Raw genomic sequence first — 14,367 nt, 5'->3', positions numbered from 1 at the left:
AGTTAATTTGATCAACATTGGGACATTTAACTTTTATGTCCGGTCAAAGGAGCTGTTTCATGCTCATTTTGGGTATTCAAAAGAAATGATTGCCAGAAAAATAATGTTACTATTAACAATTCAGAGCAATTAGTTTCCCAGGGAGAGGCGATGTGATGCACCGGCTCCACACAACTATTCTTTGTCATTTTATGGATGCTCATCAGTCAACTGTCACATCTTCTCAAAGACCCCTCCAATCTAAATGTTTCTCTTTGGGCTTTTCCCAGAACTAGCAGCTGAATGAGCAAAAGAAAAGCCACTTAGTTTCTAGGCAAAGGAAAACTTCGCTCTAAAGATCTGGGTCATTTAAGAAGATCCTAGGAGTAGCTCGCTTTGGGGGGGAGGTGGGGGGTTTTTTATTTTATTTATTTTTTGCAACAGTGATTTTAACATCAAGTGAAAACTCTATGTAATCATGTGCCTTCAAACGTTTAGTGAAATTTCTGTGTATTCAGATAGAATGCACTCCCAGGGCAAATAAACCTTCCATCCAAATGTCTTCTAACAAAGGTTTAAAACCCTAGATCACATTCAAAAAGACAGCTTTTCATTAAACACCCTGCGGCTCATCTCATTAATATTCAGTCATCCCCCCCCTTTAAACTAAGGTTAAGTGCTCTCAAAATTAGCATGTTTGTATAATATGCTCTTTAAAGAGTAAATCCAGCAAAATTGTCTTGTTACTTTCAACCTGTCAAATACAGTCAAAGACACTTTTTCCTGGCTTCTCATTTTTCTGCTGGCTCGAGCTTTTGCCTGTTTGATGCAGTTGTCAAAAATTTAACTCGTACGTCCTTCCTGTTTACACAAACACATTTTGAATTTTATTTAGGTTATGTTTTTAGCAGAAAAATGATTTTGTACTGGTATGCATTGTAATGGAAAATATACATGATTATCATTTTAAGAACAGAATAAATGCATTTCCATAATAAGTGAATGATGATTTCTGATAGTCCTAGTCAGTAATTTTGCCCTTATTCTGTTATTTTCAACATTTGAGGCTCACTGGTTGGTTGGTTTTGGCATCAATTAATAACTGAACAGGTTATTAATAAATTTGCAGCGGTTATTATTCAAATTGTAAATTGAAGATCTGGAGTTTCTCTCACGACAAAAAGGAATCTGTATAAACGATAGCAGGTTTGGAAGCAAAGATGTGGTTGGAGAATCAGCAACCCAAAATCCAGAACTTTAAGAACTTGCAGGTGTCACACAGAAAGGTGTCACTTAAGAAAGAACAGTGTGGATGCACTAAGCCACTCTTCACTTTGCCTAACGCGAGTAGAATTGTGGCTCTTTCAGAAGAAATGCTGCACATAACGGCTCTGAGGGTTCCCGGAGGGCACTTCGGCGGTTGTTCCCACAAAAGCAAGCTGGCTGTCCTGTGGTGTGGATCTCAGCAAGGGACGGCGAGTCTGCTTGTGAGCTGGTGGCACCCCGAGCCTCCGCCTCCTCTTTCACAAGGGCTTTACTCCTTTTTACCTGTTTTCCAGTAATAGGTTCTCCTGGAGCTGCCTCAGCTGGCTGCCGTGTCTTTCCAGTAGAATATAACTGATGTAACTACGGCTAGATTGGATCTGTTGTAAAATAATACCACTCCCAGGAGAATTTGTGTAATTAAACACAGACAATTGAAGAAAAGAGAGAATGCCTCTTCAAAAAGAAATGGCTGCAGATAACTTGTTGCCTGCTTGATTTTGCTCTGAAAATGGCTTTATATGAGAGTGTGTAGAGTGCTTCCAATTCTCATTGAGTTATATTTCTCTTTTTACTGTAATTTGTTCCTTAGAGAGTCTGGAGCTAGATAAAGAGCAGTCATTAGTGTCTAGCTAAAGGTGACACTCACATCAGCATTCATTGTGGTTTGTGTCTTTTGAAATGTTCTATCATATAGCCATATAATCTTCCAGGATAGCTATGATTCAATTAGGAAGAATCTATATGGGCTGTTGATCCAATTTTTATTCATTTGCAGAGAAATGAAAACAAATTGCTATTGTGATTTTATTTACAATGCTCGCTGTAAGATGATGCTATGAGCTGATAGTTATAAAACAGAGAAATGGTTGAAAGAGCTCCGTTCTGCTTCCGTTTGAGTCTGTGGGCACTAAGTGAATAACCATCCTTCAACATTTTTATTCCCCTAGGAAGGCAGGATCTCTCTGTGAGAAGGTGGTTGTCTTTGAGTCTTGTATTCTGTGTCCTGGAAAGAAACAGATTCTCCCTAACAGGTGAACAACCAGATGCAAGTTACAGCATTTTTAGCCGCTTGTCTGTCTGTACAAGTGCCGAAGTAGTTGTGGACGGACTTGGCAGACGTTCTTCCTGGACTGACAGGTGAATAGCTGTAACTGCTTCACCTTTTACGAAAGCGTCTTTCTCTTTCTTCTGTCAGTGTACAGTTTAAGATGCAGCTAATACGATTCAGTTTCTCACTCTGACAAGGAAAATGGTCCTGCTATCTCTATATCCACTATCTCTTTGTTCAAACCTAACGCTGACAGCTCTGATTTTTTTAATCGGTGTGCTCTTTGGAAAGAGAGGGGTTTTCCATTCTCTTTAGCACTTCAAATGTTTCTGTCAAGTCACCCCTGGTTTGTTTCCTCGCTTAGCTCAGTAGTCCACTGCAGTGGGATTTTCAAAGGGATAAATGCCCAAACTAACAATTAAGTATGTAAAATTTGTGGCTAGTTAGCTTTTCTCAACGTCAAGCACTTTTTTAATCCTTTGCAAGTGAAGTCTTTCTGTGTTTCTAGTAGTTTGCATTACCTTTTTCTAGATGCAGTTGTTTTTAATCTGCGGTCCCTCTCAGCCCAGCTGTTTCCCCAGGCACGCCGATGGAAGCCGGTGGGTTTCTGTCGCCAGCAGCTGACCATGGGGCAATGTGGCCAGTGTCCTGTCACGTTCCGCTGGCCCCTTGCCCACGCGGCCATCCGCAGAGGTCGGACTGGGAAAGACGTTTGTTGCAAGCCTGGCGTGATACAAATCTGGCAAGGTTTCTTAACCATCCTGCCACTGTTCCACTGACGAACTGCACAGGACGTACAGCGCCTCTGTTCTGAATTTTTCCTAGATTTGCCTCAAAAAATACTTCTCCCAGCCTTAATGAGTTAATGGATCAGCATCCCATTGCCGCATATCCTGGTTATTTTCTGGCATGCTGTTTGCACTTCTAGCACTAAGTGAACGCAGGATTTTTGCTTTGCTCCACCACATCCAGGCCCTGCAGAACAGCGAGCAAGAACTGCAGCGTCTCAGTCTTCGCGCAGATACGCTGGTTATCTGCTGCCTACTGAGGAGTTCCGGAAGTTACGTGGGAGAATTTTAATCTGCCATGATAAAGGAGGATACAAAAAGATGTGCAATTTCTCTAGTTTCTTCTTGTTGTTTTCTCTTACATCAGATGAAGAGCAAAAAAATTTCTTTGTAACATAACACCAGTGTTATGCTGGTGCTGTAGCATTGTATTCTCCTGTAGCAAAATTGACAAGTACTTACATCATTATACATGGCTGCTATTTCATTAGGCGAATGTCAGTGTCAGGTAAGATCATGGTTTTGTCAATATAATGAAAATACCAGTCAAGTGAGGAAAAAGTCACAATTTTCCAGCTCTAAAAATTGATTTTCATTGCTCTTCTTGTAATCCTTTCTTTGGATTAAGTATTTATTATTGATGTGGTCTTTCTTTTAATCTTAATAGCTGCTGACATTGTAATTAATTAAAAAATACAACATTTTTGCCCAAATGGCACTATATTGAAATTAAAAGTGGACATCACATATTAGTTAAACAGCCCTGGCAAATGTCTTGAGTGCTAAGGTGATTGCCTGAGCTTCTTGACAATTCCCTTCATCTTGCTGTATGCCGCTTGACCTTTTGAGATGTTTTGGTGTTATTAATAGGTTTTAGCTATTATATCAGAAAGAACAGGGCACGAAAATATGATAAACTTTATCTTTTTAATGACAGTGCTACAACACTTTAGGCATGCCAATGAAGGCACTTACATCAAGTCTTTTGAGGCACACTTAGACAGTCACCAGGTAACTTCTATTCAGAATTAATTGGGGGGGGCGGTTTCTGGAATTTGTCTCTAAATGTGTATTGGAGATTGCAAAGTGGTGCGAGCTGAGCGCTGACTGTGCTGCGGAAGAAGAGATGACAAGGTCCTGTCTTTCAGAGCTTTCTCCAGCTGGAGGTGGATCCCCCACGGACCAGTTCTTGAGGTGCAGGTGTGCAAGCTGATCTCTTCGACTAAAACTCCTAAGAGAAAAAGTAATGAGGATAGGAACAGCAGAAGTCTGAAAGGACGCACAGCAATCCTGCGTCTAGTTTTGTATAAGCCAAGACCTAACGTTTCCATTCTTCTTGATCTTCTTAACATGGCTGGGGTGGAGGAGGTTTCGCTGTCGTCGTTCCTTGACTTTCCACCAGAAGTCACTGCAGGAGTTGTTATTACCTCTGGCTTTACAGGTCTATGGAAAAGAAAGTGTGTATAACCTTCTTATCCATAGGTCACCTGCTACCTCCATGCTAGCTCTTGGCTCCCACGGTGGCACAGTCAAGTCACTCTCTGCCTTTCTTTTTCTTTAACCCCTTTCTAAGCATTCCTCTTTGGGGTAAGATCCTCTCGTCAAGAAAGCGTCAGTTGAGCATGCCCTTCGCAAAGCGCAGCCGTGACGTACGAGGCTGCTGCCTGCGCGTGGGGCCGCGGGATGCTGCGAAGCACCTGGCAGCGCTGCCTGCGTGCCCGTAGCCTCCCGGTGACCCTCCCGGTGACCCCGCGGTGACTCCTGCCGCGCTGCAGCCAGCCAGGGTGCAAACGGCCCTGCTGGCGCAAGCTCCGGGGTGTTGGGGCTGCAACGTGCAAAGGCTTTTCCATCCCATGCGGAGACGTAGGCCAGCGTTACTTGTACTAGACTGAGATCAAAACAGAACCTCTGGTTCAAAGCTCTGCTTGGGTCAACAACAAACAAGTTTAGCAGTTCAACCTGAGAAATGGTTGCTGAACCGAGACGGAGCCGTCCTCTCTTCTCTGCGTAGTTAGTTGTGATTTTTGTGTTCCTTCACTTAGGAAGGAACGTTTTATACAGGCAGTCACGTTTTCTCTGTAAAAGCAGCTTTTGTACCTTCAATTCCTCAGCACGGCTAATGTGCAAAACTGAAGAGATTGTGGGAAGATAATTTCTTACCCCAGAAGTTATATGAAAAATGTGGAAGTACTCATATTAAGTAGTGTTTAGCTTAAACACATTTAGTTATTATAAAAATTTGCTCACTGAATAAAATATGGCTTGACCTCTGGATTGTTTCTTCCCAAGAAACGTGACAGCGTCCCTCCTTCTTCTCCATTCAGCCTGCTTGGCAGAGCTGCAAGGTTTTTGTTTTGTTTTGTTATGTTATTGTTGTGGTTAAAAAAAAAAAAAAAAAAAAAAACAGAAAACCCCTCAAGCCCCTCTTTTCAGCGGTGTCAAGTTAGGATGAATTGGCCAGGGAGGCATGTTTATAGACTGTGTGAAGAACTTTGTCTTTGTGTGGGAATGCTGGTGACACTGGTATGGCTTGCCTGAATGAACTGCGATGACGCGGCTAATAAGGTGTCCTGCTGAGCGCCGCGGCAGCCTTTCTCAGACCTCCCACTTAATGCCATTCAGCTCCAGCTCAGTGTAGCTAATTTTTCCCATTCCCTCAATTCTTTAGGCCTCCTTACAAACAGAAAAGTCAACTTTCACACCGAGGAGAAGATAAGTGCTTTAGGAAATAATCGTGTAAACAGAATGTTACCTTCTGACCTGATGCTGATACCTTGGTCTGGGACAAAACCCAGCTGGCTATTGCATTAGACATGGCTATTAAAGGAATAATGCTGCTGATCCTCCTTACAAAGTGCCCTGAGAAATGGTTTAGCCAAATCACAGTGCCTCTTGTCACACTGAATCATGTTCAGCTGCTCTCTTCCATGACCAAATCGCTGATATTTAGCTGCCTCCTTGTTTTCTCCTTTCTTGCCACAGTATGGGAAGGGGGAAAGTATGAAAGCAAGGGAAAGTCGGTCATGTTTCTGATTGCCCTGTTATTTTCTGGCTGAATTTCAGTGCTTTGAAACATGTATACAGTACACCATAGAGCTTTTATAAAAGAGGGTACATTTCATAAAGTAACCTTAATTGTAACTACGGTAATGAGTACTTTAAAATAAATCAAAAAATTATTTCAGTGATTCCAATAACACGGAATTGTTCATTTTAAGACCATGCTAAGCGATTCCTTTTGGTGTTCTGCGTAGAAACCAAGATTAATAACTAGACCCAGATTTCCAGTAGTATTGAGGAGAAGAGGAACCTCTCTCTCTCACTTGTTTTAGTCCTGGTAGGAATTCACCATCCAGATCTCCTAAGTGGCTTTGAAAAAACTTTCCCTTCACAGTCAGTTCAGCTGACACTGCCCTCCAGACTGAGAGGCTTTACCTCAGAGTAATTTGGCATATCCTAGGCTCCAAGACCAAATCCTCACCGTTTGTGTCTACTGTGGCATTCGTTTGACTTCTCGTTAGCTTTGCCTGTCTCACGGGTTTGGCCGGCCCCTGCTCAGAGCTGGGTACCGCTTCCATCACCGGCAGGACAGTCCAGGCCAAGCTAGAGCTATTCAGCGTCGCAGCACGGAGGGTTTCACAGCTTTCCCGCAGTTCTCCTGACGCACCCAGAATAACAGACAGTTTTTGTCACAGGTCTTCAGGAAAATGTGTCAGGGGACCGCCACGCTAAAAAGCACTGATGAGCGGAGGTTGTTATCCCAGAGGTCTTACCGACACAGCCGAGCAAGTACATTTCCACTGCAGGCACAGTAGCTTCTTTCTGGGTTTGTAAAGCAGTTGCTGACATCCAGCGTGAGGCAACCTGCTGTTGTTAGACCAAAATAAGAATTAAACGTGTTGCTATAGTAATTTTACATTAATTCGCACCCTTACCAACGAGGTTTACTCCTTAAAAAAAAGTGTGAACTGTGGATCCGACTCATCAAAGCATTTAAGCATGTGACTAACTTTGACTGTAACCTTGCCTTGAAAGTTCCAATTGCTTGAGCCTTTCATTCCTTTACTGTCCTGTCGTGTCTAAAAAGCTACTCAGCTCTATATTCAAAAACTGTTTCTGGTCTGCCTCTTCTCAAAATAGAGCAAAATTTGAAAAGAAACACAATAACCCAACCAGTCCGGCAGGCTTCCAGTGTAGAGCCTTCACTTAAAAATGTAGAATTAGTTTGAAACTGGCAAAATAATTAATGCGTTCCGAGTGTGAAGAATCTGATAATATTATCAAGGACTGCTTGTGAAATTAACAGCTCTATGTGGAACTAGTAGGAGAGAAATCATCTATGGCATTTACGTTTGCATGATTTTAAAGTTAACAAGGTCATCAATAAATCCACTCATAAGCGTGCATTTTTTCCAGTGGTCCTTATTTGCCATATTGAATTTGTTATTTTGATTTCCAAATGCGCAAATTTCTTTGGTATGTTCTAAGTGCAAATAAACTCTTTTCTCGTACGCGCTACCTTCTGGAGCAAGAGCAAAGGATTAGAAGAGCGAATGTGTTCTGCCAGCCGTTCCAAAGGGAAGACTTCTCTTTCTGGAAAGGAAGGGCTGTAATCTGTTTGAAAAGTTTTCTGGTTTGCTTGCGTTCAAGCGTTGGATACATCCTGATCGCCCGTCATCTCTTGGTGGCCCCGCACAGGTCACAACACGCAGCACAGCTAGTTAGGGCACTGAGGATCTGTTGTTTGCTCTCACATGTAGAGTTGTGGAAGGGAAGTATTTGTAGCTTCTCTGCAGTCGGGAACTTTTTGCCTGAGTTGCCTATTTTGCCACGACCCATTTAGGAAAGTTGTACAGGAAACCATAGAGCCTTAAAATATATTGAAGCCTTTCGGGATAATCTGGTAGTCAGCAAGTACAAGTTTAAAGAAATGGCACTAGGTCCTCCCACTGAAAACATTAGATTAATGCTGGTGACATGGGTTGCTGCTTTTCTTTTTATGTGATTCAGATTTATCACTCCGTTGACTGATTCGTGGCAACATTTTTAAAGGATTATTTGATACATAGTTAGAGGAAGGGTATTGTTATAGAAACAAATAGCAAAGTAGAATAACACAGATTTTGAAACCTTCCTAGTTAGTTTGCAAGCACCCGTTCTTGTAAAGTGATAATAAAAAAAAAAGTCTTCTGAGTTCTCATTTTCTTGTACACATGATGAACTGTATGTATTTGCGGCTTGGAACACAGAAAGAACACTTGCTGCAGTCCTGACACCTTCGCTGTGTGTCCTTGGTGCTGGTGAGGCTCAGAGTGTTTTGCAGGACACGATTTCTGCCCGAGTCCCCCAGTGCCAGATGTTTTTCCTGCGTGTTCCTGGGGGAGGAAGTATCGCTGTAGTCTTCTTCATTGCCATCTCCTTTGCTAACTTGGAGTCCAATTCTAAAAGCACAATCAAGAAGATTAGCTCTTGTGCCACTGATTCAGTGGAATTGTAGGCACCAGGAAGTATTTCAAAACAGAGCTAAGAGTACCAAAGTGCTGAAATAATTCTAAGATTTGGGAACTCTTGAACTAATAATAAGTTCCAATGGCAAGGACGGGAGGTTACATGTGTATATTGAGTCATTTAAAGCGTATTTTATTGGTAGGTATCCCAGATCATTTAATAAGTGCATGTATGTGTCTATCCCTCGCTGTACACCTAAATGTCACCACCTGTGAAAAGGAGATAGGACAGCAGCCACTTAAGACATCATCCTTGAGAAGTAACATTTGGACTATTTTAATTCAGTCTGTCATGAGACACTCTTTCTAAAAGGTCCGATAAGAGAAACTACAAGGGGAGCAGCTGGTTAAAATTACCAGTTTTAAAGCCAGCATTGATTTGTGTGCATGTTTAAATCAGGTAATGTGCAAGACTAAGAAATGACTGAATTTCAATTAATTGATCAAAAGCAGACTAATCAGCTGTTTTGTTCTTCGGTTAGGAGACATTTCAACTGGCTATTTTTGGAACAGTCTGTTTATTTGGAAAATCTGTCGTTGCGTAAAACAATCACAGGCATCATTCTCATAATATCAATTTGTTTTAAGAGGCCTTCTGTAGTCCTTGATGTCATTCCTGCAATATCTATCATTTCATTGTCAGCAGTAAATGGCAATGAGCAAAGCCAAAACTAAGATATGAATCAGGAAACTTGGCAAAGCAAAATCAGTTTTTCTTATGTGTAAGTTGCATATCAGATTTTGCAATGATGGTGTTAGCAAATTGTGGTCATGTAAATGGTTTAACTTTTAAGTTCTCATTTTCCTTTAATGTGCTATGAGGGCACTAATCAAACTAATGTTACGTACAGGTCAAGAGTGACAGGTTTTTCTCAGTGCTTGCTGGGAGCTGACAGTAGACAATATTTATTAACAGTACCTGCAATAATTTGTCAGCTGAATGGAGGATTTGGAGATTTTCATACCAGAAAAGGATAAGTCTTTGCAAGAGATTTTGCTTCAAATGATCACTGCCTTAGGTCCAATGCACATTAATTTTTCAAGAGAATAATATTCCAAACACAATAGATTACTGTTGACTAAAACTGTGAGGTAATTTAAGAGAGGAAGCAGTATCTCACTGTAAATCCAATGTTGTATCTTTCTTTATAGTTTTGAAAAGTCCAAATGGATGTAGTGTATTAAAACTTTTAAGGCCTTTTGAGGTGAATGCCTCCTTGCTGGGCAGTTTTGTTCCAGGGAGCCTGCTTGTTGTGCATTGCTTTGCAATCCTTTACCTGCCTATATGGGTCCCTGCCTCTGGCTCGGTTGGGGTTTCTGGCATCGTAACACTCACATATTTATATATTCTCAGAATGTATTGTCCTGCATTTGTTCCTTTTTTCATATATGTATTGTACATCTAGTACACCATTCCAGTTTTTGGTGCATTTTGTCTGTGTATTTTCTTTGTAGCTGCAGCAGTTGCATTTCAGGTATCTCATACCTTCCTCAGCTACTGATGGGAAACTAATTGTATTGATTCCTGTTTTGAAATAAGGCGTGAATCAGTGGTTTTCTAAATGCCGAGATCTCTGGAAGCATGTAAAATTGCACATTGTTAAGAGTACCGGACAATTGTTGTTGATTATAGATAAGCTAATAATATAACAACATCTTTTAATAATACAAAATTTGAAAGATGAACAGTAAACCATTATCTCCCTGTTGAGTACTGAGCAAAGGCTTGAGAAAAAAGTCAATCTTTACTCCACGTCTGGAAAGATCACCTTTTAGGTGTTAGCTACAACCTCAGTAAAAATCTGCTTTAGAGAAAAAAGAAAACCGTCTTCTAGAGAACTGTAACTGAGGCAGGAAAACCCTCATAGATCAGTCTCTGTCAGCTGCGATGATCCGTGTTTAGCCCTAACGTCACTTTTCATTTAGAAACTGTATAGAGTGCTAACAAACGCTGGTAAACATTATGATCACGGTCTTGCAGGTAAGGAAGCTCACTCAGCAAGCGATTGCAGGTAGATGTATTCTGAACTCGTTGCTAATTTGGGGTTCCCAATTCTTCGCTGCCCAGCCCAAAGCCATATACTTAAAGTTCCAAAGGTGTGGAGCGCCTCCATGATGCCCTCAAGATTTCCGCGACACCCAAGTGCTGGTTCTGCATTATTTGCACTAAGTGCTTGCAAACTTCCATTCCTCCAAATTGCTGTTTCAGCCAGATAGAGGAAAGCAAATGTATTCTTTTACTGGGGTCAAAGACAGAATTGCCTAAGCAAAAAAAATCAGCCCAAAAACATGATTAATATATTGTTCCAGTGTAAACTGGTAGTTTCGATCATTCCAATAATTATTTCTGAGATTGTGCTTAAAAGAAGAGATACATGTATTTGTGCATGCTCGCATATACGTAAAGCTGAATGACAGGTTTGTTTTGGTTTGTTTTTTTCCCAGAATTATAGATCAACGGTTTGAGAAAGTTTCGTATTTTGTCTTTGGAGATTTCAACTTTAGACTGGATGCCAAAGCAGTAGTAGAGGTAGGACTTTTATTTTTCTTCTGTTGTATACCATACCAGTTTTTATTTCTCAAATACTTTTTCCTGTGGAGAAGCTAAAAGTGACTTAATGAACTAATCTTGACATCAGACGTGGCTTAGAACACTTTTAACAGGAACGTCTGATGGGAAAGGAAGAATCGCTGTTGTGAACCTGCTGAAGCAATTAAAACCACGGCTGACGTGCTGCATTTCTTCTCAGTGGTAGAGTGCAAAGCGAGTGCTGGCTGCAGATGCCAGTGGACTGCGGAGTCCAAGGTCCTGCGTATAGAAAGGAGAAAATGCGGGTACCCACTGAGCTCAGAGCTGGAGTCTCCACGGTGCCTGAGGAGTCTCCTCCTCTGGCAGGCATGCAGGTTCCTTGTTTGAAGTCTCTTTGAGCCTCAGCACAGGACACCACATTTCTGTTGTATGTTTGTGACTTTTGGCGGGTTTCTAGGTCACAGTGAGTCTCACAGTCATTTACTGCGAGTAACTGCTGGCTTATATTTCTGCTCTTGGGGGTGAAAAAGAGAGGAATTTCTGTGGTGGAATTCCATACTTTAAAAATACAAGCAGACATTTGTGCAAACCTTTGTGACAGTAGCATCTCAGTGTGGAAGGGTGACTGGAAGATTTGTACAAAGCCAAAAAGAATGCAGTAAACCTTTTTCATCGTGAGTTCCCTGGCGCTACTGCTGAAGCTCGGCTCTAGGTAACACAGGGTCAGAAATAATATCCAGGCTGAAAACCAATTTAATCTCATGGTTTTCCCACTTTAATTCTTAGAGATACTTTAGTGTCTTTTTGGTGTCCTTGAGGATAAGCATGTATCTTCTAAACCAAAAGCTTTTATTTTGTAAATCAAGCAGCGGGAAGTAAGTGGCCTGTGTGTCAAAGGCTGGCTACCCGTCATACAGGTGCGGCGTAGTTCTCCTTCCTTACGTGATGATTAGTCCTTCATCTGTTGAAAAATAGTTTGACAGTACAGCACTGCGTACGTACCTAATAACCTGCTTCTTGGAGTCCTTTACACATTGCAATCATTTAACCAACAAACTTAAAGCATAATGGAAATGAAATTCAAGTCACCGATTTAGAATATGCAGCTTCATGCTGCGTATGTTAAGGACTAAATCTTGCTCTGCTACACTGTGGTTCCCATTGTTATCATCAATGTTTATAGATTACTTGGGTTTGAAATAATATGCTGGTTTGTTTTTTATTCGCTAGTGGTGCAATAGTATTATTAGAACGCTCCTGTCTGAGATCACCTCTATCAATCATGCTGCAGCAGAATTACCTCCTACACTCAGTATTGATGACGGGCACTATAAGTTTTTTCTAACTTACTAACTGCCTAACAGTCTGGAGGACTGAAACTGCAGAGAATGCTTGCTTTATTACCGATAGATTAAGATTCCTGTGTTTATGTCTCTGAGTTTCAAAGTGATCCATTTCTAAAATAATAATGTCACTAACCACAGATGATGCATACTGAGTGAACCGCACAACAGGTAGTAAGAGTACTGGTGATTCTCAGTCCTGACACTGTACTCCTTATCTTATGAATGCTTTATCAATGTCAATTAATGTTGTTGCATATGAGCATACAAGAGGTGATTTGAAGATGAATCAAGTTAATTTACCCATCCTTCCCGGACAAGGTGTATGCATGTGTGACTGTAAAAAGCATTAGAATATTACATATTTTCTGTTGCTTTTTTTTGAGAAGTAGCATACCCCATTAACCAGAACTTCACCCAGCTGCATTGCAACATTAATTAAACGTAATTAAAGTAGATAGAGAAACTTCCACTTGTCATTTACGTATGTGCCGTTGAAGTCATATTGTTTTGTAGTCTTCTGCATTTGGTGCTGTTTACAAATTGGTATGTCAGAAGATCCAAAAGATTTAAGAAGTGGTTGTCTCATGTAGCTTACTACACAGAAGTGATGGTACAGGCCGTTTGTCTTGGACAGCATCTGAACACCAGAACAGTCACGAATGAGTCAGTAGAAGGCGTCACTCTGTTGACAATGAAGTCCGGGCTCCTAGGACACAGATCGGTTTCTGAGTACGATTCGGGAGGGCAGAGTTACAGGGCAGCTCTGGCAGGGATTATTCTAGGTAGGACCTAATGGTTGGACTGTATATAAGATATCTAAGATCCAATCCCAAATCACTTCACAAACTAGTTTATAACGGTGTTTCTCAGCTGTGCCGTTTTTCTAAAGCTGGCAGAGGGCAGAGTGCCTTGACCGAGGCCGTGCACAACTGGCAGTGGCAGAAAAGGAACACGAGCGGCCAAAGGTGATGATTGCTAACCTAACGCTCAGTGCCAGCTGAAGCGTTAGCCCCTGCTCATGTAGGAACCTCACGCTCCAAAAAATAGCCTGGTCCCTTCTGGCGTTTTAAAGGTGTGCCTATGCAAACTGCCGATATTAACCATTCTTTCAACTGTTCAGCGGTGTAGTAAATACTAGGAATTTTAAGGGTCAATCCATTGACCTGTCATCATTGTATAGATTACTAATTTTATCTCTGCTTTTCTTACTGACCTTTTGAATTCCCTCTTGAGACCACAGTGTGCTGAACGCTTGGACACCAAGATGCTAGGAGCAATGCATGTGTTGTGGAAACGTAGGCTGTGCTTATACCAAACACAAAGAATGAAGTATATTTCTAAAGGATTTCTCAGTTAAGCCATTGAAAGGGAGAATTTGAGAGCTGTTTCAAATGCGGAGTCCAGACACTGAAGTGCGGTGTGCTAAATCAGATGCCAAAAATGTTGTGCTTATTAATTCATAATTAATAGACAAATCATTAATATATAATTTATTAAACATTTTATGGGAACCTTAATCTAAATGATATTGATTTCCTTGCTAGGAAAATCTGCTTTACTGTTGTTGGAGTAATCCGGGGGGGGGATCAATAAAACAGGTAAAGGCTTCTGGCAATTCCGAGCTCCATGCGTGCATTAACAAGTGCATTGTCCAGAGGGATAAACTGGCAAGAAAGAAATAGGACGTCTGTAGCATAACAAGCATAGTGAATACAATTGTTTTATAGCAGATGTGAATTATAGTTTGAGCATAATTTGTAGCTTGGTGTGATGATGTTCGGAGAAATACCTACAACTCAGCCATTTAAAGCATTTTAAAGTTGTCCTCAGCCTGAAAAGGGCCAATGATAAGGTTTTTTTAGTCCAGTTTTCTTGGGCCGATGTGTGATTCAAAATACAGGGG

General features: G+C 41.2%; 1 protein-coding gene across 4 annotated transcripts in view; it reads left to right on the top strand.

Annotated features, from left to right (window-relative positions):
- Positions 1-14,367, top strand: part of INPP5A (inositol polyphosphate-5-phosphatase A) — a 254,961-nt gene that overhangs the window by 165,427 nt on the left and 75,167 nt on the right. For all 4 annotated transcript variants that reach the window (XM_054831733.1, XM_054831734.1, XM_054831731.1 and 1 more), the window contains exon 9: positions 11,034-11,118. In XM_054831733.1, the coding sequence (XP_054687708.1) occupies positions 11,034-11,118 (85 nt within the window). The remainder of the gene's footprint in view (positions 1-11,033; positions 11,119-14,367) is intronic.

The sequence above is a fragment of the Grus americana genome, chromosome 7 (assembly GCF_028858705.1).
Source record: "Grus americana isolate bGruAme1 chromosome 7, bGruAme1.mat, whole genome shotgun sequence".
In the NCBI taxonomy this organism is placed as follows: Eukaryota; Metazoa; Chordata; class Aves; order Gruiformes; family Gruidae; genus Grus; species Grus americana.
The sequence above is the reverse complement of the archived record's forward strand: the minus strand, read 5'-3'. Positions and strand labels throughout refer to the sequence as shown.